Below are 24,651 nucleotides of genomic sequence, written 5' to 3' on the forward strand. Positions count from 1 at the left end.
TAAACCAGGTTGTAAAATTAAAAATAATGATATGTCCTAAACAGCTGTTGTAAAGGTGGGGGAGGGTTGCTCACAGAGGATCATCTTCCAAATGACCATAAGCTCTCCGTAACAGCAACAGAGAAATTTGTAAGTCTGCACAATAAACACACCTCTTTATGTACTTTATCACAATGCGTAATGACTTAAAAGCACCTTAAAAAGATTCCCAGTGTAGCGTAAAATGTGACCTTTAATGAGACATCCAGCTTGCCTGAGATCAGTGTTTGTGTTTATTAAGGCTGAGTGTTAAAGGCTGTGGGTTCATAGCCTCCGAAGGTAATAACTCTATATTACAATAAGCAGCATGTCGTTATGATTTACTGGCTATTGTTGTGCAAAAACTCCATTTTAACTTTAAAAGATATTTACACTGGTCTGTAAACATCAGGAGTCATGATGGCAAATAAGAAAACATATGTTATACTTTTGTAAATGAAGACTGTATAAATGTAATATTGTTTTTTCTTCGTATCTTCATCAGAGCTCAAACTAAATGAAATGACTGATCCTATTTTGAATACACGAGGAGAAGATTTCATAATAAACGTGATTTTTAATTCATACACTGATCTGCATTCAATAAAATCTGTCATGCGGGGAAATAAAAATATTGTGACTGGGAGCAACAACATGAAACAAACGCACCCACGCAGACACAGACAGTTTTATCATCATGAGCATGAACATCATCAGGCAGTGAAAATTCCATCAGATAATGTTCTGCTATCTGAGCATGTCTCCCCCCTTAAAATGACCCTCATTGATCCTGGTGCCCCATGCTTCCTTGTCCTCCGTGTCCTCTCTGCGATAAGGAGGTCAATCAGCTCGGTTCGGTCTGAAAGCAGTTTCTGAACCACGAGTCCTGGCGCCTCCATCCCTCGCTGGCTCACTTTCTGCTCCGAGTGTCCCAAAGCCAAAAAGGTTTGTCTGAGTTGTTTTTAATCTTTTCAGTGTCTGTTACAGGAAGCTAAAGCAGCCGGACAGCAGGCTGTCTGTCTGATGCTGCCTCGTTTTCTCCTCTCACATGAAGTCATCTGAATCATTGCCGTCCTGCAGAGTACAGGCAGTAAAGCACAAGTTACAGACTGTTCATCATCTACTGCTTCGCTAAAAAAAACACCTTAAACAACAAATATATATATATATATATATATATATATATATATGACATCAAATAATAGAATCCTTCTTGGTGTTCACCTCATTAGTCTTCATGTTTTCAGTCCTCATCAGTGACGAGTAGTTCCTGCAGTGACCAAAACGCAAGAGTGTCACACATAGTGGCCAAACTTTATTTGAGATATTTTTATTTTATAACTATTTATATCTAAAATGTACATGTGGTCGGGTTTTTGCTGTTACAGATAAGGTTAAGCGTAAATAAGTGTGTGCTTTAGGAATCACCTGCTATGGCTTGGTTAGCATAGTTTTGACTCTTAAGGGGAAAATACTAATATTGTGTAAATGGACACAACTTATAGAGCTGAAATTTAGTTTGACAAAAACCAATCAGTAGATTTAAAGTGGTGTGTCTTATATCAACTGCTGTGAGGCTCCCGTGAAATATAAGTGCTACTGCAGACTGAAATGTCATCGTACTTATCAATGCGATCGTTTTCGCAATATTCATGCAGCCATAATTAAACATTTCTAAAACACTGTTCTACCTGAGCTCCTCCTGCTCTTTTTTCCTTTTCTGCTCCTCCTTCTCTCTCCTCTTCTGCTCCTGCAGCTGAGCTTTCTTCTCGTTCCTCTCCTCCCGATCTCTCGATTCCTTCTCTGCTGCCAGATCAGGGAACCGTTCCACTTTTGTTTTCTCCAGACGGTTTATTATCTCGTTGATCTTCTTCTCCACTGCCACGATCTTTACCTGTGAACACAAAGCCAGTTTAGCGAACACATAAAATTGCCTAAATACTATGTAATGTTAGAGTATTACACTGATTGCTGCATAATAATCCATCAGCGTACATGAAGCCAGGTCTGCTGACCTCTTTCTGTCGATAAAAGCCGATCTGTCCAACATCCATGTCTCCTGTTTTCTTCAGGTTGGCCCACGCTGTGTAAACCACATTGATGTTGTTCATCTTACAGCCTGAAAACATGTAACACGTCAAGTTTAACCACATCTGCACACAAAATTCCTCCCAGTAAAAATAACAGCAGACAGAAACTTGTACAAGAGGATCTCTCAGGCCAGCCTGAGTATTTTCTCTTTACCTTGGATGCTGTTGTTTTTCACCAGTTGTGCGCAGTCTATCAGCACCTCTGGTGGGATATCATCAATGGTTTGACCCTAGAAATGAATCACATAATAGTTGCATCACTGTCAAATATTTTCCATAGAATTTGTATGTGGAGTGTTGCTGACACAACCAAAAACAGAGAACCGACTGTTATATTTAGTGACAGTTATTCTGAGAATTAGATCCTTAATAAATTGCCAGTTCCGAGAAAAAACTCAGGAGTGTGAACTCTTATTTAAAAGTCTGTTTTTCAGGGTCATTCTCATTGGGCGAGCTTATGCTTACCTTTGGCATTCTCAGATATACATGAGCTGAGGACAGTTTGTCCACGTGAAACCTGGATGTAGGGAAAAGGAGAAGGTTTAAATGACAGGATGCCATAAAGTATAATTTTAACAAGAAAAACTGTAACAAATTATACACAGAAGAAAAAATTTATTAATTTCAAAGGCAAGGAACAAATAATTCTAAAAAGAATCTACAATTATAGTTAAATGGAAATAAAAATATTAATTAAAAAAATGAAAGTCATCTATTTTTAACTACGAATCGGTTTTAAAGAGAGAGACATTAGCAGTGATGGGAATAACGGCGTTACTTTTTCAGTAACGAGTAATCTAACTAATTACTATTCCTATCGTTACAATGCCGTTACAGTTACTAAGAAGAAAATGCGGTCCGTTACTATTTTCAACAAACAGACGGTTGAAGCTGTGTTCAGCTTACCGCATCTTATATCAGTTGCACGGAAGTAGCTGTAAGTAATCTGGACGCTACAGCTTTAAGCAGCTGCGCGCTCCCGCGGACGGTAATCACGATCACTGTCTAGCACAACACCTGGAGCTAAGGGGTAAAAACAATCGCATTAGTGCTGCTGTTTGACTGAGGAAGAATAAAATAGTCGTGGTAAGCCAATCATATGACCACTTCAAGATGACGAAGCAACAAGGTGATATATATAAGTTTTTAAACTGTGTTGATAGGCCACGTAAAACCAGAGTCATGATAAACAATATATAGGCGTGTTTTTTCCTGAATAGTTTTGTCACGTTTACTGTCTAAGGACAGCGCAGCAAGCACTCTCTGCTTATGCAGACATCAGCATAAGCAGAGAGTAACAAAAACCACAACAAAAAACAGGGGAAGTTTTAGGAGTGACGGCGAGAGAGAGTGAGAGAGCAGAAAAAGAGAGAGAGAGTTTTGAGATGTGAGAGATTTGTGACGTTTAGCGTGTTTAGAGTGTGTAGTTAATGTGTTGTCTTGTGTAGTTAATGTGTAGTGTTGTGGATAGTTTTGTGTTGTGTGTCAGAACAATGAGGCGATTGCTGTCTCCATGTAAAAAACAGGAGTGATACACTTGCTGCTGTCAGACCTGCAGGTATCAGGCCGTGATGTTCTCCTTTATAGTGGACAGAAATTATTTTTTTGGAGTGGCACAAATCAGTTGTGTGGCATCTTATTGAAGAACAGCTGATTGTTCTGTAAATAGTTTGAAATGGTTATTTAAAAAAGGGGTAAAAGGTAAATGGATGCAAATAACTTTGTTGTTTGCAAAACTTGTGCATAGGATTTTAAAATTGACAATTTATATTTGCATTTAAAGTTAAGAAATATGATTCATTAAACATGTTTGTGGTTGTTACAGTAAAAATATAACTTTTTCTACTCTGATTTTATGCTTTTTGTCTGATTTTAGATCAATTGTGTTAATACAGTATGTCAAAATGAAAACATGACTGTAAATTCAGACACGTGAGATTGTGCTGAAAAGAATGATACCAAACAAGGCAAAGTAAATAGTTTGTAAAGGGAAAATGTGGAGGGAAAATCAAAAGTAGTTAAAAATGGCCAATTATACCCTGGACCCCAGAGGGTTAAACGTTTTTTTAAAATAACGCAAAAGTTACTTTTCAAGTAATTAATCACTTTTAGAATATTGTAACTCAGTTACTAACTCGGTTACTTGAAGAAGTAACTAGTAACTATAATTAATTACTTTTTCAACATAGCTTGCCCAACACTGGAAATTGGTAATACAGAAAATCCAAAGCACTTGTTTAAATGCTGAATAATTGCAAATAATTCTTGGTGCATTTTTAAAAAAAATTTAATTCAACCCTTCATCGTTGGGCTCTCACTTCAGGGGTCATCACAGCAGATCATCTGCCTCTATCGCATGCTCTGCCTCCATAAACCTTCTGTGTGGTCTTCCTCTCTTCTGGCATTTCAGTATTTCCACTTTCCCCTGCTGTACGTGTCCAAACCATCAAGCTCTCGCACTCGCGGTCTAGTCCCTCCATTTAAACCCTCTACTCTCTAAACTCCTACATTCTGTCTCCCTACCGCCAATCAGGCCTTCATCCTCTCTTTCTCTGTTTTTGGCAGAAGTACTGTTTTCACCAGCATCCTACGGGTCAACAGTATGGAAATCTCGTTCTTGTTCATCTGCTATTTATGTGAAAAGGACCATCTCTAAACTGACTGAAATTGCTGCATCCACCTGACCAGAATCAACTTTCTGGGATGTGAATATTTGGCATGGAAAACATTTTATTCTAATTTCAACCCTAAATTACAAAAGTAAACTAACATGAATTTGTCATGCCTACATTAACGGACTGCACTTTAATGTTTCTACTGTTATAAACTCACTCAATGTTTACATCGACCGTTCAATACATTCTTACAAATGGTGCTTAAAGTTAATTCCATAATCATCAATGTGTCTTAGTGTTAAGACACATTTATCTATGAGTCTAGGAACCACGTACTTTTATTGCTCATCTCAGTTTCTTTAAAAATTCCAGCTGCAGAAAATTAAGGTTATTTCAGAGTTCAGATAAAGAATCTCACCAGATATCTTCGGGCCATCCATACTTGATAAGATCCTCATCTGTAGGCATGAAACAGCCTCGAGTTAAAAGGTGATAAGATTCAATAAGAGATTTATTACCGGTGTTTAAGCAACAAAGTAACACAGGAATGAACAGATATAGCACACATCGGAGGAAGGTAGAGAAGGGCGTGAGTGCGCGATCAAAGGACAGCTCTCTTACTTTCATATTTGTCTTTTCCCATGTAGATCGTGAAGGAAGGGCCCACCACTAAAAATTAGACAGGAAGTGGGCCGTTACTGAGTGAAACTGCAAAATCACCTGGCACGAAACTCGTGAAAGACACTAAACAGCTGTAAGGAGTGCGAAGCTAACCAGGCTAACAGCTAATGGCAGCTCAACTTACCGGCGCTTGTGAAGTAAAACACCATTTTACGTGGATTAAAAATCGCCACTAAAAAGATGAACAATGTGTGTTTTAACTTTGGGTTCTAAACCGCTGACTGTGAAGAAAGACAAATTTCATCTGCAGTAAGACCTGCTGCCGTTCGCGTGTACAAAATGACCTGGGAAGCTGTTACCTAACTGAGGGAAAGTAGCGTGTAGCGCAAAGGAAACAGCGAAATTTACCTTCAAAACAAAAGCCGAAGGTTTACATCGATAGATAAAATTAGTAAATGCTGATTCCTTTTAAGTTAATTTATGTTTTTATATAATCCTCATCGAATTTTTTCCATTAGTAAATTGAATTTTATCTCATAATTTTTATGAGTGGCTTTTTTTTCACATGAAGATGTTTTATTTTGAAGGCTAAAACTAGAAGTTTCTCTCTGCTTTTACTACGTTTCCCGTGTGGTAGCTGTTTCCGTTTCCTGTTACGGTGTAGGGGTTTTTTTCGACACTGGCGCGCGCTGTTCAAAACACAAAGAAGAAACGCGCGCGAGCCGTAGAGGTAGGAGACCCGCCAGCGACTCAAATATATATATATACAGATATACAAACATTTATTGGTTTATGTAGCTCAAGAGAAACATACTTGGTAAGGAAAACGAAGAGTTGTATTTTTGTGTTTTATCTCATAATTGGGGTACATTAGTTTTAAGTACCGTGACTCTAATAAAGGTTTCCAAGGCAGTCAGAACTAGCTTATGTTTAATGCTTAATTTATTCACCTTCTAAATCACAAACAAATGCACGTATCCAGTTGAAGTGTGCACAACTCGTGATCGATATGAAAAATGCCCGTTGTTTTGTAATGGAGACCGTGCTGCCTTTGCATAAGCCAATAGTCCCGCCAATTATCTCTTCGCCTCCGTCTGGTGCCCTTAAATGACCGCGTCGTTAGCTAACATGTACCGTCGAGCTAAAGCTGCTTTCGAGATTATTCGTTTTTCCTCACTGACGAAATGACAGTAAGGGGACCTTTAGGCTCTGTCTCATATCGAGATTCATAATCAGCATCCTAATTGTTCATTAAACTCATAGGTCGTGGGCTGTTGTTTACCTGCCACAGTCACACCTGACCCTTGTAGAAAATCTCCTGATTTAACGCCATGGACATGAAATATATCTTGAAGCTGCATTTGTGTCAGTGACCCTTCTGCAGTGAGTATTACTTTCAACGGCGGATTTGCGACCCAGATATCCTACGATTTGCAAAAAGATGTCTGCATGAATAATATGGTACAGCTGATTTGCAGCTGGTGTTCTACTAGGCAACAGATCTCGTTTGGTTCTTTTTGAAATAAGATGCAGTGTTACTTTTGATTCATCTTCATTTTTGAGTAATTAATGTAGATTAAAGCATCTCTTTATTTTCTTTTACATCCAGGTTGATTATGAATTTTTAAAAAAATATTTTATTTTTTTTGTATTAGGAGTGACTTTTCAGATCGATGGTCTTTTTTTCAAAGCTGAAATTCTTAAACTTTCTTTTTCTTTTCTTTTTCATTTTATTTCATTACCTTTGTATGAAGATGATGCCCACCACAACCAGAAAGAGAAAGCAGTCCTCCCTGGACTCTGATAGGTAAGCTGTGTATATGCTGTTTGGCTTGCTGATTTACTCTTGAAATGTACTCTGTGTTGGACTTATACTCTCAGATGTAAGAGAATAGTCTCAGTTGTGCTACAGTCAAGAGATTATGGAAGCTCGTGTTTAATACGACAAATTTAGAATTGGGTTCCTGCTATAATGAGACTGACACTAATGGGGCAAAATTGCTTTTACAACTCAGGCTTGAGTGAGAAGTGGGGGTAACCTTGCAACAGGTTGCCATATGGCTAACGGTGATTCATAACAACCCCACATAGTCCTGCATTTACAGCCAGTTTAGAATGACCAGTTAGCCGAACATGCATATCTTTGGATTGTGGGAGGAAACTGGAGAATATGAAAACTACATGCAGAAAAACCTGATTTCACCAAAAGGTTCAAACCTAAAAGCTGTCTGTTTTTAGGCAGTAGTATCATCTGCTCTGTAACCTCAGTAAACACTTTCCTGACAAGTTTATGGGCTCAAACGTGCCAGTTACAAGTTATTGGCCAATTCACCCATCGCTTGTCTCATCTGTTTTGTTTCTCAAACATCAGGCACCCAGCCAAGAAGGGGGTGAGGCGGGAGTTGTCACCTGTGAAGAGGAGGTCTCCAAGAACGCCCCAGCAGTCTCCTACCAGGAAGAAGCCAGCTGGCCGTCTGGACACCTCCCCACAGAAATCTCATCGCAGACCAGCAGGTGGGATGGACTAAACATGTTTTGTTGCAATAGAAATGCTTTTGTAATTTTTAATTGTTCAAACAACAATGCAAACAACAATGGTTTTTCCTCGTACATTTATAATAATTTGGATTTATTTATCTATTATCTATTTATATGATATTTTATTTTTAATTTATTTATTTTTAAAGGCTCTCCAGCTAGATCACCCCAAAAATCTCCATTCAAACCTTCCTTGGTCACGAGCTCCTTCTATGGCAAAAAGAATCCAGTCTATCTCACTCCACTTGAGAGGAAAGCTCTGAAGGACTCTCTGCCTTGTCCAGCTGCTCCACCCTCTCCTACTGTGACCCAAAAGCCAGAAAAGAAGACAACAAAGAACATTAAGGGAGGCAGTAAGCCAAGAAAAGTAGCAGGATCTAGTAAAGGGGGGAAGATGGGTACCAAAAGCTACTCAACATCAATAAAGAGGATCAAGCTGTCCCAACCCAAACCCAGCAGCAGGTTTGTCATAGCTGTTGATACTTCTGAAGCCTTCTTCAAACAGCTGTTGTTTTAGTTGGTCTTTTAAGGTTGTTCTAATTCTCCCTGTTTAATTCAGCAGTGTCGCTAAACCGACTCATCCTCCTACCGTTGCACCTAGCAACAATCCCACAGAGTCCAAGAAAGCAATCACCATCACATTCAGCAACCTGAAGCCTAAGCCGAAGATATTTGTTGGAGCTGCTTTCTTCGGTACAGGGAAGAAACCTACATCCATGTACAAGAAAACTGCGCCAAAGTCTTCAACCAGGCCGTCTGCAGCCGTCCTACCACAGACAAAGGGCAAAGAATCAAAGCAGCCGCAGGGTGCTCTGGCAGAAAACCAACAGCAGAAAGAACCTGAAAAGGTTTGTGTACATTTACGTATTACTGGAATATCTCATCTCTTGAGATTCTCTTTTCTTAAAATCATGAAAAGGTTTCTATATCCCAGAAACAAACTACACTGGAGTAATTTTTACCTTTACCTTTTACCTTGACTCTTAAAGAAAAGAGTAACGTTCTTCAGGCTCTTGCGCACAATTTCAATTAATAAAATGTCGCTTGATGTCATGGAGAATGTTGAGGTTTCAGAGAGGTACTTACAGCCTAGTTTGGTGTACAGTGAAATGAAACAGAAATCTTGTAGATGTTGGAGTGTGATGGGAAACGGGTTCATTTTTTTACATCTGATAATAAGTTAATGATGATTTTAAAGGTTTTTCCATGCAATGGTGTCTGCCATTTGATATGTTAAATAAATTAATTATGTTTTTCCCCTCCATGGCAAATATTGTCATGTTAATGGTAATATTTAATCCTGGTTGTTTCCTGCAGACTGCCGTCAAGCCGCTGAGGACGTATGAGAACAAACCAAGCACAAAACAGAGAATGAAGTTTGATCCAACAGACTGGATGGACTCTGTTAATGAAGAGCCTGCAACTCCACAGCCATCAAGGTACTGATGTATTAAACGTACCATTGACTTCATTTTTCGTTTTAGAAATGAAACTTCCCTTACTATTCATTTATTTATTTTTTAATTCATGGCATATTTAACAATCTGAATTTCCAACACAGATCTCTAATATTTGCACTTTATCAATGCCCCAAGACTGATGTTCATTGATAAACTGTTAATCGTCTTCCTTCCTCAGCTCCTCTAAAATTGTGCTGGATAAACACGGGATTACTCACGAGCTCATGGTTACGTTGTTGAGATCTCCAACACAACACAGCTCCACATCACCAGCCTCCTCCTCCACCAGTCAGGTACATGGGTGTCCAAAAGGCTGTTGTTTATAATGTAAATGGTACTTTGATAGTTTTTCTACTACTACTGAGCATTAAAAGTGCTGTGAGAGTATTACACCTGCTTGCAGACACTAAAACGAGTAGTCGCTCCTATTATCCTTCTATGAGGCTTGCCTGAGGGCCGGTGTGTTGCTGTGTAGTGTCACTCAAAATGTCAAGACTCCAGCAGACGCTGAAACTGTAACATGCCTTTACCGAAATTAAGAGGATGAAACTCCTCTTTAGTTATGAATGGCATCTGTTTCTGGCCGTTTTTATAATGTAATTGTAAAACAATCAGAAATTTTCTCTGATTTCCCCCTTTTGTTTATGCAAACACCGATCCCTTCCTTGCTCATTCTCTATGTGATGCAAAATCTGTCAGGACTTAATCGATGGGGTAATAATGCCAAAAAAACCCCGCTTGTGATGGTTACATTTCTGCCTTTGATGTTTTAGCTCTTTTTCCCTTTTTCTGCTACTGTTTATGTGGTTTCTGCTGGGTTGTCAGGTTTGTCTTCTGAGTTTAACCAACTAGGAATTTCCCAGGGTGGCTCAGAGGTACTTATCCCAGAGTAGATATTATTTCCGCCCCAGAGATGATCCTGCACCTTCACCGTGGCAAAATGTTGTTGTTGTTTTGTTTTGTTTTTGTAGCTGACTCATGATCACTTAAATTTTTTTAATGACTCTGTTAACTTGAATTGGTGTTTTCAGGATACTCCTACAACAGAAGGTGGCTCTGAGCCAGCCTTTGAGCTGAGTTACATAAGCCCCACCAGCACTAACTCCAGCTCTCCCAAAGGTGAGCAAATACTTTATTAGATCCCTCAACTCAGGCATAGAGTGGCATAAATAGATCCTGGAGATGTTCAGTTTTACTCAGTCGTGCTTCCATTTGTTAATGTTGATGTTTTTTTGTTTTTTTTCCTCCAGAGCCCGCAGCAGTCTATCCCATATTTGGTTCTGCCTCTAAAAGGTAAGATGGTTTGTTTAGAGTTCAACATTTAAAGATGGCATTTCTGTACAATAAATGCAGTGTGTTTAGTTTTTAGAGGAACAATTACTGAATTTCAGTAACTGAAACAACCCTGAAGCATTCTTTTGAAACATCTGCAGGTCAAAGAGCGCAGCTCTGCGACCTCCTGTGTCCTGCAGCACCCCTTCTGGTCCGACAGCATCGCTGCAGACTCCAGCTTCAGCCGTTAAAGAGCGAAGCATTCGCAGGAAGAAAGAGAAGCAGGATGATGACCAGCTCATCATTGTAAGTTAAATTTATCTGTTTGCATGTATGCTTTGATATATTTATTTATTTTCTATTATGATCCTCACCCCATACTCACCCAGCCTGATGCAGATATCTTTGATTGAAACTTGTTCAAATATTCAACCCACAAAAATCACGAGCTTTGGGGTTTTGTTTTTTTGCGATACATTTTATTTGATTTCATTGCTTTTGTTTCTTTACTGAATGAATTTTTGTATTTATTTATTTTTACTCTCACATCAGGATGCTGGTCAGAAACAGTTTGGTGCAACGACCTGCAGCTCATGTGGGATGGTGTACAGCGCAGACAACCCAGAGGACAATTTCCAGCACACCCAGTTCCACCAGCGCTTCCTCGACTCCATCAAATTTGTGGTAAACATCCTTCTCTCCCTTCAGTCGTTGTGTCCTTGGGCAAGAAACTTCACTCGTTGCCTACTGGTGGTGGTCAGAGGGCCTGGTGGCGCCAGTGTCTGGCAGCCTCGCCTCTGTCAGTGCGCCCCAGGGGGGCAGCTGTGGCTACAATGTAGCTTGCCACCACCAGTGTGTGAATGTGTGAATGACTGAATGTAGTGTAAAGCGCTTTGGGGTCCTTAAGGACTAAGTAAAGCGCTATACCAGGGGTCAGCAACCTTTAAGACCCAAAGAGCCATTTGGACCTGGTTTCCACGCAAAAGAAAACACCGGGAGCCGCAAATACTTTTTGACATTTAAAATGAAGATAACACTGTATATTAGAGCAGGGCGATATGGCCAAAAATATTTATCACGATATATATTTGAAAATTTGCGATAACGATATAACCGACGATATAATTGATGCGAGACAAAATACAACTCCACAACATTACTAGCGCAAAAAGACAACCTTCCATTTATTTTCACTTAAACAAGAAGCTGGTTTTTATGTACATTAAAGCTTTATAAAAATGTAACAGTGCAAATGCAAATTCCTTGCTGAAAGTTTAACCAAAAGGCATTTCCAGTAGAAATGGGCTGACATATCCTGAGCATAACCATGTATAATATCCACTGAAGTTAAAAAGAGGTGCTTTGCAACATTAAACTGCAGTGTGCAGTACGTATTTTTCGGACCATAAGGTGCACGGGATTATAAGGCACATTAAGCGAAACAAAGCAGTCAGATAAATCAAACTTTATTAAACTCATTCTTCTTGCTTCCTCCACTTCTGTACCATTGATTCATTAATGTTGAATTCTCTGGCAGCTGCTCTATTCCCATGTTGTTGCAGTATATTAATGACTAACCTCGTATTGTGGATGGATTATCTCAGTTGTTCTCCTGACTGAAGTTTGGTCCGTTTACAGCATCCTGCCATGCGATTGCATTTGTCTCTAACCATGAAGAACCTTCACGTTAACTTTTATAAGTGGAAAAGTGTTAGTGTTGGTCCTCCAGCTTCACTGTTTATGTTATGCTAACATAGCTGTGTCGCTAGCGATCACGTAGCACATCATTATATACCAGCTAGCCCAACTTCAGTAACCCTACAAACGTCACTGCTGTTTAGTTTCCTGTCTTCATTTATGTTGGAAGTGATAGCAGAGCTGTACGTTTGATTTTTTTCAGAAATCTCTCCGTCAGAACATGCTATATCATGCTTAGGTAACTAGCGAAACTAGCGAGCTAACTTCCGCTAGCTTCCTGCTAACTTCTAACTCCGTTAAATGTAATAACTTTTGTTTTCATGGATGCCTGGAAGTTAAACTTTATAGTTACACCTGGTAAAGCAGCAATGCTGATCGTTTTATTAAAGATGAAAGAATTTAGACAGTTTTTAACTCTAAGTGATGCTGCAGTGTTGTTTGACCTGAAGTATACGGAGTTTAGGACACAGATTACTCCCAGATTTAAGAGCATCTTAGTCCGACAAATACGACAATAACGACAGCCGCTTGCATGTTCTGCAAAAAAATGTGCTTTGTTGTGTATCTAACGGACAAACACCAAACCAGTTCCACATCACTGAAGTTGCACCATTTTTACAAACCAATTCTAGTTCATCTGTTTCACTCAACAATCGGCCATGTGCGTATGAAAACAAAGGCACTGCGCATGCGCGTTTTACTCCCATTCTATCGCGATATTTTATTTTCCTATCGTTGCCTAACATTATACCGGTATTACCGTGAACGGTATAATATGGCCCAGCCCTACTGTATATATTGTTTTTTTTTTACCTTTATGCTTTGTGTGAACAACTAAGGTGTGTTGCTTATGAAATCCATGAAGTGCTACAGAGAAAATTACATTTTATTTATCTAATTAACACATTTTGAACTCATAACAAAAGGAAAGACACCCAGCTGAACTAAAATGATCCATGTAGCAAACAACAACTGTTGTGAGCCGCCACCCTTATATCACCTTTGGGCTTTTGGAGCCTTGACCTGGCTTTTAAAAAATAATTGGAAAAAAAGCACTATGCTGCTGAAAGATGAAAAATAGATATTTGCAAAATTCTGCCTAAATATGTATTTTACCCGGTTAATGTGTGCAATCACGCCTCGCCGCCTTTACGTCTGTGCTATCTATGCTGTTGTTGGTATGTGTCAGGCTGTGAACTGAAAAGCTACAGCCGGCTGTATGCGTACAGCAACCGTGTGTGAAAAGTGGTCAATAAAGAGATGCTGTAAAGCATGTTCATGCAAACATCGTCGGGTCTGCTGTGATATGTTTACAATGGGACTTCTGCTCCTGAACCTCTGCACACAGCGTCTGCAAATCGGGGCTGTACGAAGTCACTTTCATCTTTACGCAGGACTGTAAGCTGTCGTCTGTGAGGCGTGAGCGGTGTTTGTTTTTAACATAGTTCACGGTGGAGAACAGCTGCTGACATAATGTGGATCCGAACATCCATAACTGGCCTACCTGGGGTTGAAAGTCTCGATAAATGCACAGCGTTTCGGCGGGTACACCGGCTTCCGCGAGTGTGACGCTTATTTTGAGCGATGAAAAAAATAATAAAATATAATTTTATTTTTATATTTCGATATCACAAAAATCTTCCAAGTTAAAAAAAGAACTAACATAAATAAAATACACTTCAGCTAAATACTTCTAATTTATTTCCCCAAACCACACGGAGCCGCACTATAAGGACTAAAGAGCCGCAGGTTGCCGACCCCTGCGCTATACAAATACCGGCCATTTACCATTCAGTCTCTCTGGACAGAAGACGTGAGTTTATGAAGTACTAAAGTGTGACTAGTGCTTTAGAAACATATTGAAAAAATTATGCAGCATTAGCTGCCAAACATAGTTGGGTGGACTTTAGTTTACCTGAGCAGCCCACCCAAGTATAGTCCATGTGGGGGGGGTGGGGATCAGGGAAGCTGTTAAAGCTGCTGGCGGGAGTTTACTTCGTGGGATGAGGTTGTTGTTGTAATTGTTGGCTTGTAACTGCAGCTCCTTTCCTCTGTTGTGTTTTCTCAGGGCTGGAAGAAGGAACGGGTGGTGGCTGAGTTCTGGGATGGAAAAATCCTCCTGGTCATGCCAGATGATCCCAAGTACGCCATCAAAAAGGTTTGAGCCAGCACACTGAAGCACTTCTGCTTATTTCTGATTTTTCTCCATGCTTATTTGTTGTTAAGTGCTTTCACTTTTAAACAGACAGAAGTGTAGACAGACAGCCTCGTACACAAGTTAGCGTTTACTTAAAAGTGTTGCATTTAATTTTTAATCATTTTTGTGTGTTTGCTTTCAGGCTGAGGATGTGCGGCGTGTAGCGGACAATGAGCTGGGGTTCCAGCAGGTGGCTCTGAGCAGATCAACTCAGGCTAAAACCTACCTGTTCATCAACACAGAGCGACTGGTGGTAGGATGCCTCGTCGCTGAGCCCATACGACAGGTACGGCTGTGTTAGTGTCTCTAGCATATCTGAAAATATAAATGTTTGTTCAGGAAGTCTGTTTGTTGAAACATAGTAACGCTGCAGCTAACATGTAAAGCTTTTAAACATCAGATTTGCTTTGGAGATTAGCCTTTAATTATTCTCTTGGTCTTCAAAACGATGGTTTCGTTTTGAAGTTTCAGTTGATGCCACATGGATCTTATAGGTGCCGTAACTTATGCATAGATTCTCTTCAGGCTTACAGAGTCCTTGAACAGCCAGATCGACACAAGGACATGACAAAGGACGACTTCATGGAGAGACACAGAGCCTGGTGTTGCTCCACTGTCCCAGAACAAGCTCTGTGTGGAATCAGTCGGATCTGGGTCTTCAGCCTGGCCAGGCGACAGGGCATTGCCACCCGCATGCTGGACACAGTGAGGTAGGATGATGCACACAACATGAATCTCGCGGTCTCCTTACTTGTTTCCTCATAGAAACGAAGAATTTTGTTTTCATTGTAGCCATATAAAAGTTGTTTATATTAACACGGCTGTGATGACTGTCAGTATGACCCCAGTATAAGCAAGAACTACGAAACCATTTTTATTACTTATTTTATTACTATTACTTTAGGGTGTCTTTGAATTCAGCCCTCTGTATCAATATGGCATCTTTTTCGTTCCTAACACATTATCAGTATAGGTGTCGGCACATTTGTTTTCCACTCATTGAGATCTAATGTGTTTTCAAAATGTTTTTTAATATTTCTTGCAATGTATGATGTCTCAGTCAGCTGGTTACTGAGTAAACTCCTCACACACATGAACTTGTGGACCCCCTAAATAATATTTGAATGGTAAACACTATGGTCAACAGCAGGTGGTAAAACTGGAAACAGGCTCACATAAAGTGTTTGACTGGATCTAAAATGGCTGATGGCTTCAGTTTCTTTTCCCTTTTTGTCTTAGGAGTACGTTCATGTACGGCAGTCCCCTAACCAAGGAAGAAATCGCCTTCTCTGATCCGACACCTGACGGCAAACTGTTTGCCACCAAGTACTGCAACACACCAACCTTCCTTGTTTACAACTTTGTTGCATGAGTTTGGAAGGAATTCAAAATTTGTCCCTGTTCCTCTGAAATGGCAGTTGGTTTAAAATTGTCTCTTCATATGCAAAGCAACAAGTGTTCAGGTTTTTCCATGCTGATTAGGCCAGGCTGAGTTTTGTCTCCATTTAAATCTTGGCTGTATACAGTGATCAGCCACAGCATTAAAACCAGCCACGATGCCGGCATTGATCCTTTTGGTCCTGTGGGTTAAGCCTTTGTTGATCAGGCTTGTTTTATCACACAGTTGCTCAGACTGCGGTTTGAGGAGTTTGGAGGTCGAATCAGAACGCTGAAGCTCCCTGTTGTGTTCCCGAATATGGTTTTAAAAGCTCATGAATCAGTATTTATATTCAGGACTGCCTCTTCACTGTTGAATGTTTTTGTTTAATGGCAGTGCCTATTTTTTTTTTTTTTTTCTTTATAAGGAGCTTGAATCCTGACTGAAGACGTTTCTCAGTTTGCTTTCAGTTTGCAGTATTTGTCTTCATGTTCAAATTAAGGACGGAAAACTAGAAGCCTCTTTGCTACATGCTCATCTGAGCAGAATGTCTTTGTGCTCCGGGCTCGACATTTTCTGGAGATGTTTATAGAAACCAACCTGTTTAAAGGTGGATCCTTTTGTTGTTTTGAGGCTTTGTAAATGCATCTAATAAACATGTTAAGTTTGTTTTTTGAGTCTTGGTCTTTTTGTCAAAATGTCTCAAAGTGTGCATACCAACAGTTCATCTGCAATAGAGGAAATAGAGTGCAGCAGTGCCAGTGCAGCTTGAACTGTAAAGGAGCACGGCAGGCTGTATGTAAAATTACCTTTTCTTTCTTTTCTAGAAGCAAATTTCAATTTTAATACCGTTTTTGGTAAATAACTGTAGTAGCATTTGTCTGCCATTGTCTGGTTTTTCCAAACCATATGATGCTGAAACTTGACAGGTTTTTCTTTACATTTGAAACTGGGGACTGGAAATGAAGACAAAGCAACCCAGACACAAACTCAAGTAAAATAGTTCAGCAGTTTTTGATGTGAAGTCAAACTAACCAGCAATCGCTTTTCTGTAAAACATTTTTCTTCCCCCAAAACTCAGAAAAAGAGTAACTTCTTACAGCTGATTTGGACTTATCAAATCAGCATGAATGCGCCCGATGCCATTGCCAGCATTCATGCTTGTTAATGGTATTATTTAATTAATCTGTGGTCATTCCCTGCTGTTTCATGTTTGTGTCAAGCTACAGGAATGAATAAAATGCTGTGGCTTTCTGGGGTTTTTTCCCCTCTTTCTGGAGGAAAAGAAACATTTGTCCTTTGAACGTTCCCTCACATCCATTTAGTTAGTTCAAGAGTTTGCTGCCACGTGTTCCGTTTCAAAAACTAGTGAATTGCAATTACGATGGACCCAAGTATAAATTTCCTATTTGCGAGTCATTTGTGGAAATAACCTGTGATTGATGTTGAATTTATTGTTGAATCTGTGCTGTCTTCTCTTCAGGCTTTTAGGGAGCATGAGATCTACATCAGTGTAAGAGCAGAACTGCAAGTACTGGCACAATTTATAAATGCACCATGTATTCATAACAATAAACCATCCTTTGAGATTTTTTTTTTTTTTTTTAGATATTTTAAAATCTATATTTGTCTATTGGAAGCAGCAGTCAAAAGAATCTCTTCTTAAATGTCCCTTAAGTTGCTTGTACAGTGAGTATTGTACAAGGAAGGTGAACTTTACCTGCTGGCAAAGATGACGTAGCTAAAAGCTGTAAGTTTCAGCTTAGTCTCAAATAATTTCAGCCATAAGTAGCTGATCAGATTTTTAAAGTTAAACAAGAGAATTATTTAAGTCCTACTGTGTTTTATTGATAGGCTTTTGCCACTGATACATAACAAAAATATTTCTAACTTGAGAAAGTGCATGAATGTGGGAAAGTGGTCTGAGATCATTGTCCAATTTATTGATATTTAAAAAAAAACCTATAAACGAACATTTTACAGGTTACAAGTTGAATGAGATTAAAATGACAAATACATATAAACAGTGGATGAAAGCAAAAACATTTACAATATGAAACGACTGTAACACAATAGGAAAGATAACAGACAAATAGCGATATAAAGAGATCAGCACAAACTGGAAAGGCATTTGAGCAAGTGAGTCTGTAGTATATTCATATTTAAATCCACTTTAACCATTAACTATGTTTATGCTCAGTGAAAGTTTGTTTATTAACCCGTGCAGAAAAAATAGGTATGTATCAGGAGACTTGTTATGTCCATCTGTTCTATAATCATTAACCCCTTTAGAAAATAAATCTATTAGCCCGACATTTATGAAGTTTCATTAAACATTTCTAAGCTGCACCTCTGACACAGTGAGCAGAATAACTCAGTCGATAACGATCACCTCAGAGGGCGTTTTGTCCAGGGAGGCGTTGCTCTCTAAAGCCTGGACGATCTGGGCGGCTGTTGGTCTTTTCTTGGGGTCCTCCTCCGTGCAGAGGTAGAAGAGCTCCACCATTCTCCGGTACGAGCTGCCCAGAGCCTCGGTGTCCAGTGCCGGCCGCGTCCCCAGCCGCTCATAGTAGGCGTCCTCATCAAAACTCAGCTCCACAGAGTCCTCTAAAACTAAAGCGCATAAACACAGTCAGTAATACTGTTCCACAATTAGGTTTTTCTTTTAGTCTTCACTGTATGGAGTTATGCTTCTTCTACACACACTTCAGGAATGATAATCTGATGGAGCAACATGCTTCGTGGTCAGAGTCTAACCTTTTAAACTACTATCAGAAAGTACAGTCAAGATGTAACTATGTGGGCACAATCAAACTGAACAATTACACGTTTGCAGGGAATGAACATTAAGAATGAATATTTAAAAATGAAAGAAGATACATTCTTATTTTAGTCACTGTTTGTAGAAATAAAGGAGAACTGGAAGCATCAGTGTCAGTTGATGTGGATTAGGATTTTGTGTCAGCCAAACATAACTGTAGCTGCACAGAAAGTAATAAATGAAATTTAAATGTATCCTCTTAGTACCGAGCTAAGGCTCTAGTTTACACTGAGGAGGATAACATTTTGCTACTTTCTACTGCTAACTTAGAACCAAGCAAGCTTAAGAGGCACTGGAAACCAAATAATGCAAACTGAAAAACTGTGAAAGTGTCATGAAGACACATGAAAGAAAAGTTAACATGTCTGAGTAAATCAAAGTGACATCTCACCTTCACCCTCCTCATCCTCCAGCATCTCCAGATGAGGCATGGCCAGCGTCATCATCTCCCACAGAGTGAGACCGTAGGCGTAGATGTCTGCCTTGTCTGTGATCTCTCCTCCTTCATCCAAACATTCCTTGGGCTTCCACGGCTCTGTGCCGATGTACTCCGCTTTTGGGTCAGACACTGAAGACACAGAGTTGTTTTTCATGAAACTCCTTTTGGACTGAGAAACAATTTACGGTAACTGCAAAACAAACAAATTTAATTTGTCCAGGTTGCCACAATGGCGTCACCCAAAATTACATTACTTTTAAAAACAAAGCGCATCTTTGAGGCTCCAGAAGTTTCTAATTAGTTCAAATTGAACCCAAATTGTTGGAGACCCCCGCAGACTGATGACATGATGTATGAGGATAATTTATGTTTCTATCCGGGCAGAAAAACAAAGTAAATCAACTGCTGTAAACAGCGGTTACCACACAAATGTGTCTGCCAATTCTGTGCTTTAATCCATGATTAATCCCATTTGTGTGCCTGCATACGCTCTGTACCACTTCAGTTAACTGCACCATTTAACAATGCGCTGTGGGTGAGTACTCAGTTTTGCTGCTTTATGAATGAAATGACCTGCATGGCAGTCATAAAAGGAGCTCACTGAGTTGCTTTAGTAAGGGGGGAAAATGAACATGGCTCATCTGTTCAGCAAGGAGAGAAACGTAAGAGCTGGCTGAACATTTCTGAATAAAATCTAATTTTTTCACTTTTGTGACCACGAAGCCATATTCCTTTTATTACATGCTGCTTATGACAATTTTCACCAGGTCAGACATCTGTTTTCATGACCATTGAGAAAAAGGCACCTAAGATATGGGCTAAAGTAGGAAGGCCTTTGGTGTTGTTCTCTGTGAAGATTTATTTTAATGCCAACATCATCAGCCAACACATTATTGAGCAGAAACACAATTCTTTACATGAAGTCTCCTTTACATCCTTCCCCAAATTCATGACATTTTTCACTGAGGTCAAAGACAAGGAAGAATAAAGGAAGTTTAATATTGTGATTATTATTTCCCCCCCAGATTATTTGACCCGACTCGTTGATTTGAGGAGACATTAGAGCAGAGCTGGCAGGGTCAAGTCTGTTTAATTCCAGCTAATTTAATAAAACCCTAAAAAATATAATAAAGTAATTATAACTACAGTTTCCATCCAAAGCTCAACAGAAACAACAGAAAATAAATCAGCACATGTGCTTGAGCTGTGTGGGTGTTATTCTGAGCTTGTCAGAATTTACCTTTCATGTTTTCATCCAGCTGCAGAGACACGCCAACATCGCAGATTTTCACTGTTTCAAAGTCACCCTTGATGACCACGTTACATGATTTCATGTCCCCGTGCAGCAGCAGCTTCTCATTGTGTAGATACTGCAAAGACAAAGTATTCCTGAAGCTCATGGCTGATGTTAAACAGACAAATATTTAGGAATGAAAGAAACTTTTGAATAAAGTAAGCTGGAGGATTATTAAACAGTAAATACTATGAAAATTTACCATTGCCTCACAAATGTTTTACTTTTAACCAGGGATATTATTTAGCATCAGCACATCCTGGAAGAAAATAAAGGTGACCAATACGTTTCAGATAAAAACCACCACTTTTTATCTATTAAGTGGTTAGTATTTTTAAATTTTTATGTCTTGGTGTGTGTTATGTGTAATTTTTAAAAATGTATCTAATTTGTTTTCACCTAAATAATAAATATATTACAACCTAAAAGATACTGTCAGTTGATATATTGGCAGACAGATGAATATTTGACAGATGGGAGAAAGACTCTTCAGCCATGTTATGTTGCATAGTTTATCCTCCAGAGGGAACTCTGTACCTGCTCTGCTGGCAACATGTTTGTTATGCCACAAACAATAACAAATAAAACATTTAAACTGCACTGACATATTTGCTTAGCAAGGGCTCACAAATAACTCAACATCGCAGATGTTAGCGAAAACTGTTTGCAGTGTTTCCAACAGAAAAAAGTATCAGCCAATATTGGATTTTTAAATCACCAAATATCCGTATCTAAAAACATGCAGCTCAAGCAGACATATAAAATAATTTGTACCATGTCGTAAAAGATCATGTGTAATAGCTACACATGGTCAGATGTGGGAATTAATCCCACCTGTGACTATGTATGTATGTATGTATGTATGTATGTATGTATGTATGTATGTATGTATTTCCAGTTATGACACAGGTGATTATGCCAGGTAGAAAGGAGGACCATGTAAGTGATTTACCTGCAGGCCACGAGCCACATGCAGTGCCACTTTCTCTATAATAGCGGCAGGAAAAGCTTTCAGGCCGCCCTCCCTCCGCTTCTCTATCAGGTCATTGAGGGACTGCTCTCCTCCGTACTCCATGGCCAGACACTTGGAACCATCTTTGGCAGTGGTGAAGGCACGGAAACCTTGATGTTTGCACAAAGACGCACAAGGTTTAAAAGAGCAAATATAACAGTATCACAGACGGCATGATCTGAAAATAAGAGAACCAAAAAGCTATTTTGCACATGATTTTTACCAAGTGACCAACACAAACATTAATAAAAAAATCAAATGATGTTGAACTGTGGGATTCAGTGTTTTTTGTTATTTTCTTATCTTTTCTTAGAAACAATGTCAAAAATTTACAGTGTCAATGGAAAATATAAGTTACTGACTTGCACATGTAAGGGGACATATAATGTGACCTCAGGGAGCTGAACAATGAATCTGGTTTTTTTGTGTCACTGCTAACTGAGACAGATCGCCATCACAACAGTGCCCGCTCTTACCAACGATGTTTGGGTGATTGATTCCTTTCAGGACCTTTGCCTCCTCGTTGAGGCGCTCCTGGTAAACAGTCACCTGTTTGGCTGCACATTTACTGTTGATCTTCTTCACAGCCCAGGGTGATGCATTTAGGTTGCCCACTCTACGATTAATCATCAAAAACACACAGAGCGCATTTGTTTTTTTATGTTTATGTACACAGACAGGAATGGCAAATGCGATAAAATATCTTGTAGATGTATTTGTTTACTTGGTCATGAGATACTGAAAGAGACACGATACTGGTAATGGCAATATAATATGGCCTTTAAAAACACACTGCTCATTCATGTTAAGTTTGCAATATACAGCTCCAACTAGATTGGCTAGATGTCCCACCTGCATGCATCCCTACTAACACCCACAGACAATTAGCAGACAGAACATGAGCTGAAATCACAGCAGTTTTTAGTTACTAGGAGAGATGAAAGTTGCATCGGAATTAAAAAAAAAAAAAATCATATTTAATTTTCCTTCACATGCTTCATGCCAAACCTGTGAACTATATTAAATTTTTAATTTTAAACAAGCTCTCATCATAATGTGTGCCACACTGTCGCACAAAAAACACTATTGTTCACACAGTCTGTTGGGATCTTGTCACATTATCTTCAGCTAAGATTTTTTAAACAGTTTTTTTTATTTTATTTGCAGGTTAATGAAAAGCAAAAACAGCCTAAAAACAAACAAAAAGTTCATTGAAACCCAAAGTGACAGCCAAGCTTTTTTTTTTTTTTTTTTAATCGGAGGCTGAACACTATCCAACTTCCAATGACTTGGAAATCAGGAAATCTGGTTATTTGAAGAATTTTTTGTGTTTAGCCTTTGAGTTAATTTAGCTGTAAACAGACTGATTCAGGTACTTCCTTGGATCTTTGAGGGGTAGACATGACAATCAGCTTAATGATTCTGTGTTTTGACACAGATGTTAAAGTCCTTGCTCTCTCTAGGGATTTCCTAAACAAAGTTATGTACCAAGCTTGACTAAATAATTTCAGATTTAATTTCAAAAGGGTGGTTACATTTGATAGAAGATACATTGTGATCCATCAATTCACAGAGCACAGTAACACCTGTTCATGAGATAGACGTTGACTCCAGTCCCACAACCCAACTTCTTCATGAAAGGAGAGGCAGGGATGGTGATGGGGGTTCCGCTGGTGCTTCCGGTGCTCCTCACTCGGACAATTTTAGGTGTTCTAAATGCGCCGTGGTCGGGGCTGGTGGCAGGGGTGGCCATTCTGTAAAGTTTCAGTAAACACGTGAAAGCAAAGTGGCAAAACAAACTCACAACAAGATAGAAGTGGACGTACGGGCATTAACAATGATGTGGATTTGAGTTTAATGTACTGCACTAATAGGTGGTATTTCATGTATGTATAAGCCGAACTAAAATCTGAGGTGCCTACTATGTTTTTAACCATATACGCGGTTGTCCTTGTCTACGCTTATATAAAACTTAAAGAAAAAGACATATTTTAAACGGGGCCTGGCGCAACTGCTATTGACAATAGCGTTCAGGGAGAAGCTTCAAGACTCAATTCAAAATTTTACTTTAAACTGAGTAATTAATACAAGACTTAGCTTCGAAATAAGTGATGATTATTTTAGAGTAGTTTTTTAGATATCGGTTATCGACAATATAAAACAAAATTCGCCAACTGTTTAAATTATCGTCAACTGGCATCCTTTAACTGTGACTGCGAATCATTTGGTAAGTTATTTGAATTAATGTATCAAAAATGTTGTTAACTTGAACAAAATCAAATATCTGTAACTTATTTTAAAGAAAAGTAGAATTACCTAAAAGTTTCCCTTCGCTACTGTAGCTAAAAACCGCCCGAAGATTCAAACTGAAGGCTGGGCATACAGGACGGAGACCGCAGAGGGACAAACCGAGCCCTTTTTAATAAGGGAGTGAAACGTGCATATTTCATTTACTTTTCAACGTGACTGGCCTCAGCTGGTGAAAAGCAGAATTACAATTTTTACTTTTTACACGTTTTACAATATTCTAGATTTTTCCAATAATTAAGAATTGTAATTCTGCTTTTCACCAGCTGAGGCCAATCACGTTGCAAAATACTAGCAGTATGTGTGTTTATTTATGACAGATGATGATGTAATAGCAGAGAGTTGGTTACAAATTAGATTACAAAATGTATTTTCACCACTTACTATGAGCTACACCACAGATTGTAGTCATCACTTACTTATGAATAGTTAGAAAACCCTAGTACCAAAATGAAACAGGGACTGTGAGATCATGATTGGTCACATTTCAAGTAGCTGACACTGTTCTTTAATTTAGAGCATGCTACTTATAAAGATAAATTTGCTGCAATATATAAGAATTTGTAGAATAAAAAGTGAAAATTTGTAGAAAAAATTCAAGCAGCAGAGGGAATGGGAGTAGAAGTCAGCCGATTAGAAAGCAGAAGACCAAACGGGCTTACTCTGCTGTTCTCTCTCTGCCATGCTGGGTTCCCAACCACGGAGCACAGGGAGCCACTAAGTTTCCTTTAAAGCTTTTTAAAAAAAAATATTAGCAATAATTTTAATGAGAAAATCAAGGCAGCTACAGAAGTCCCCCATCTTTCATTAAGAGCATCAGCTAAAACCAGAGTGAACAACAACTTACAACTTACTAGCTACCTAACATAAACATACTCTGGGGGATTTTTA

At 39.1% G+C, this 24,651-nt stretch overlaps 3 protein-coding genes across 8 annotated transcripts; 1 reads left to right on the forward strand and 2 right to left on the reverse strand.

Annotated features, from left to right (window-relative positions):
- Positions 1–575: 575 nt before the first annotated feature.
- Positions 576–5,718, reverse strand: ccdc25 (coiled-coil domain containing 25). The gene is made up of 9 exons (XM_086264844.1): positions 5,529–5,718; positions 5,345–5,392; positions 5,142–5,181; positions 2,574–2,625; positions 2,263–2,338; positions 2,034–2,137; positions 1,710–1,912; positions 1,243–1,288; positions 576–1,092 (listed from the first exon to the last, which is right to left on the reverse strand). Exons 1-9 carry the CDS (start codon positions 5,551–5,553, stop codon positions 1,063–1,065), a joined length of 624 nt encoding a protein of 207 aa, XP_086120970.1. The 5' UTR covers positions 5,554–5,718; the 3' UTR covers positions 576–1,062.
- A 264-nt stretch (positions 5,719–5,982) lies between these two features.
- On the forward strand, positions 5,983–16,556 carry esco2 (establishment of sister chromatid cohesion N-acetyltransferase 2). 6 transcript variants are annotated; one of them, XM_086264847.1, is made up of 15 exons: positions 5,983–6,074; positions 7,099–7,151; positions 7,716–7,858; positions 8,032–8,344; positions 8,442–8,730; positions 9,200–9,321; positions 9,521–9,635; positions 10,374–10,461; positions 10,593–10,635; positions 10,776–10,920; positions 11,167–11,298; positions 14,381–14,470; positions 14,652–14,795; positions 15,035–15,219; positions 15,749–16,556. In XM_086264847.1, exons 2-15 carry the CDS (start codon positions 7,099–7,101, stop codon positions 15,879–15,881), a joined length of 1,995 nt encoding a protein of 664 aa, XP_086120973.1. In that variant the 5' UTR covers positions 5,983–6,074; the 3' UTR covers positions 15,882–16,556. The 6 variants fall into 6 exon arrangements, with proteins under 6 accessions (XP_086120973.1, XP_086120976.1, XP_086120974.1 ...); XM_086264850.1 differs by having other exon boundaries at positions 8,484–8,730; XM_086264848.1 differs by having other exon boundaries at positions 6,053–6,161.
- A 1,254-nt stretch (positions 16,557–17,810) lies between these two features.
- pbk (PDZ binding kinase) lies at positions 17,811–23,901 on the reverse strand. Its single transcript, XM_086263765.1, has 7 exons — positions 23,770–23,901; positions 23,040–23,207; positions 21,930–22,069; positions 21,394–21,563; positions 20,388–20,517; positions 19,100–19,276; positions 17,811–18,500 (listed from the first exon to the last, which is right to left on the reverse strand). The coding sequence occupies exons 2-7, from the start codon at positions 23,204–23,206 to the stop codon at positions 18,262–18,264; spliced, it is 1,023 nt and encodes a 340-aa protein (XP_086119891.1). The 5' UTR covers position 23,207; positions 23,770–23,901; the 3' UTR covers positions 17,811–18,261.
- Positions 23,902–24,651: the final 750 nt, after the last annotated feature.

This window comes from Aulonocara sp. 'chitande type north' Nkhata Bay, linkage group LG15, assembly GCF_057382095.1.
Source record: "Aulonocara sp. 'chitande type north' Nkhata Bay isolate Kocher_YH1m ecotype deep benthic linkage group LG15, A_spYH_male_GT1.1, whole genome shotgun sequence".
NCBI classification, from domain to species: Eukaryota; Metazoa; Chordata; class Actinopteri; order Cichliformes; family Cichlidae; genus Aulonocara; species Aulonocara sp. 'chitande type north' Nkhata Bay.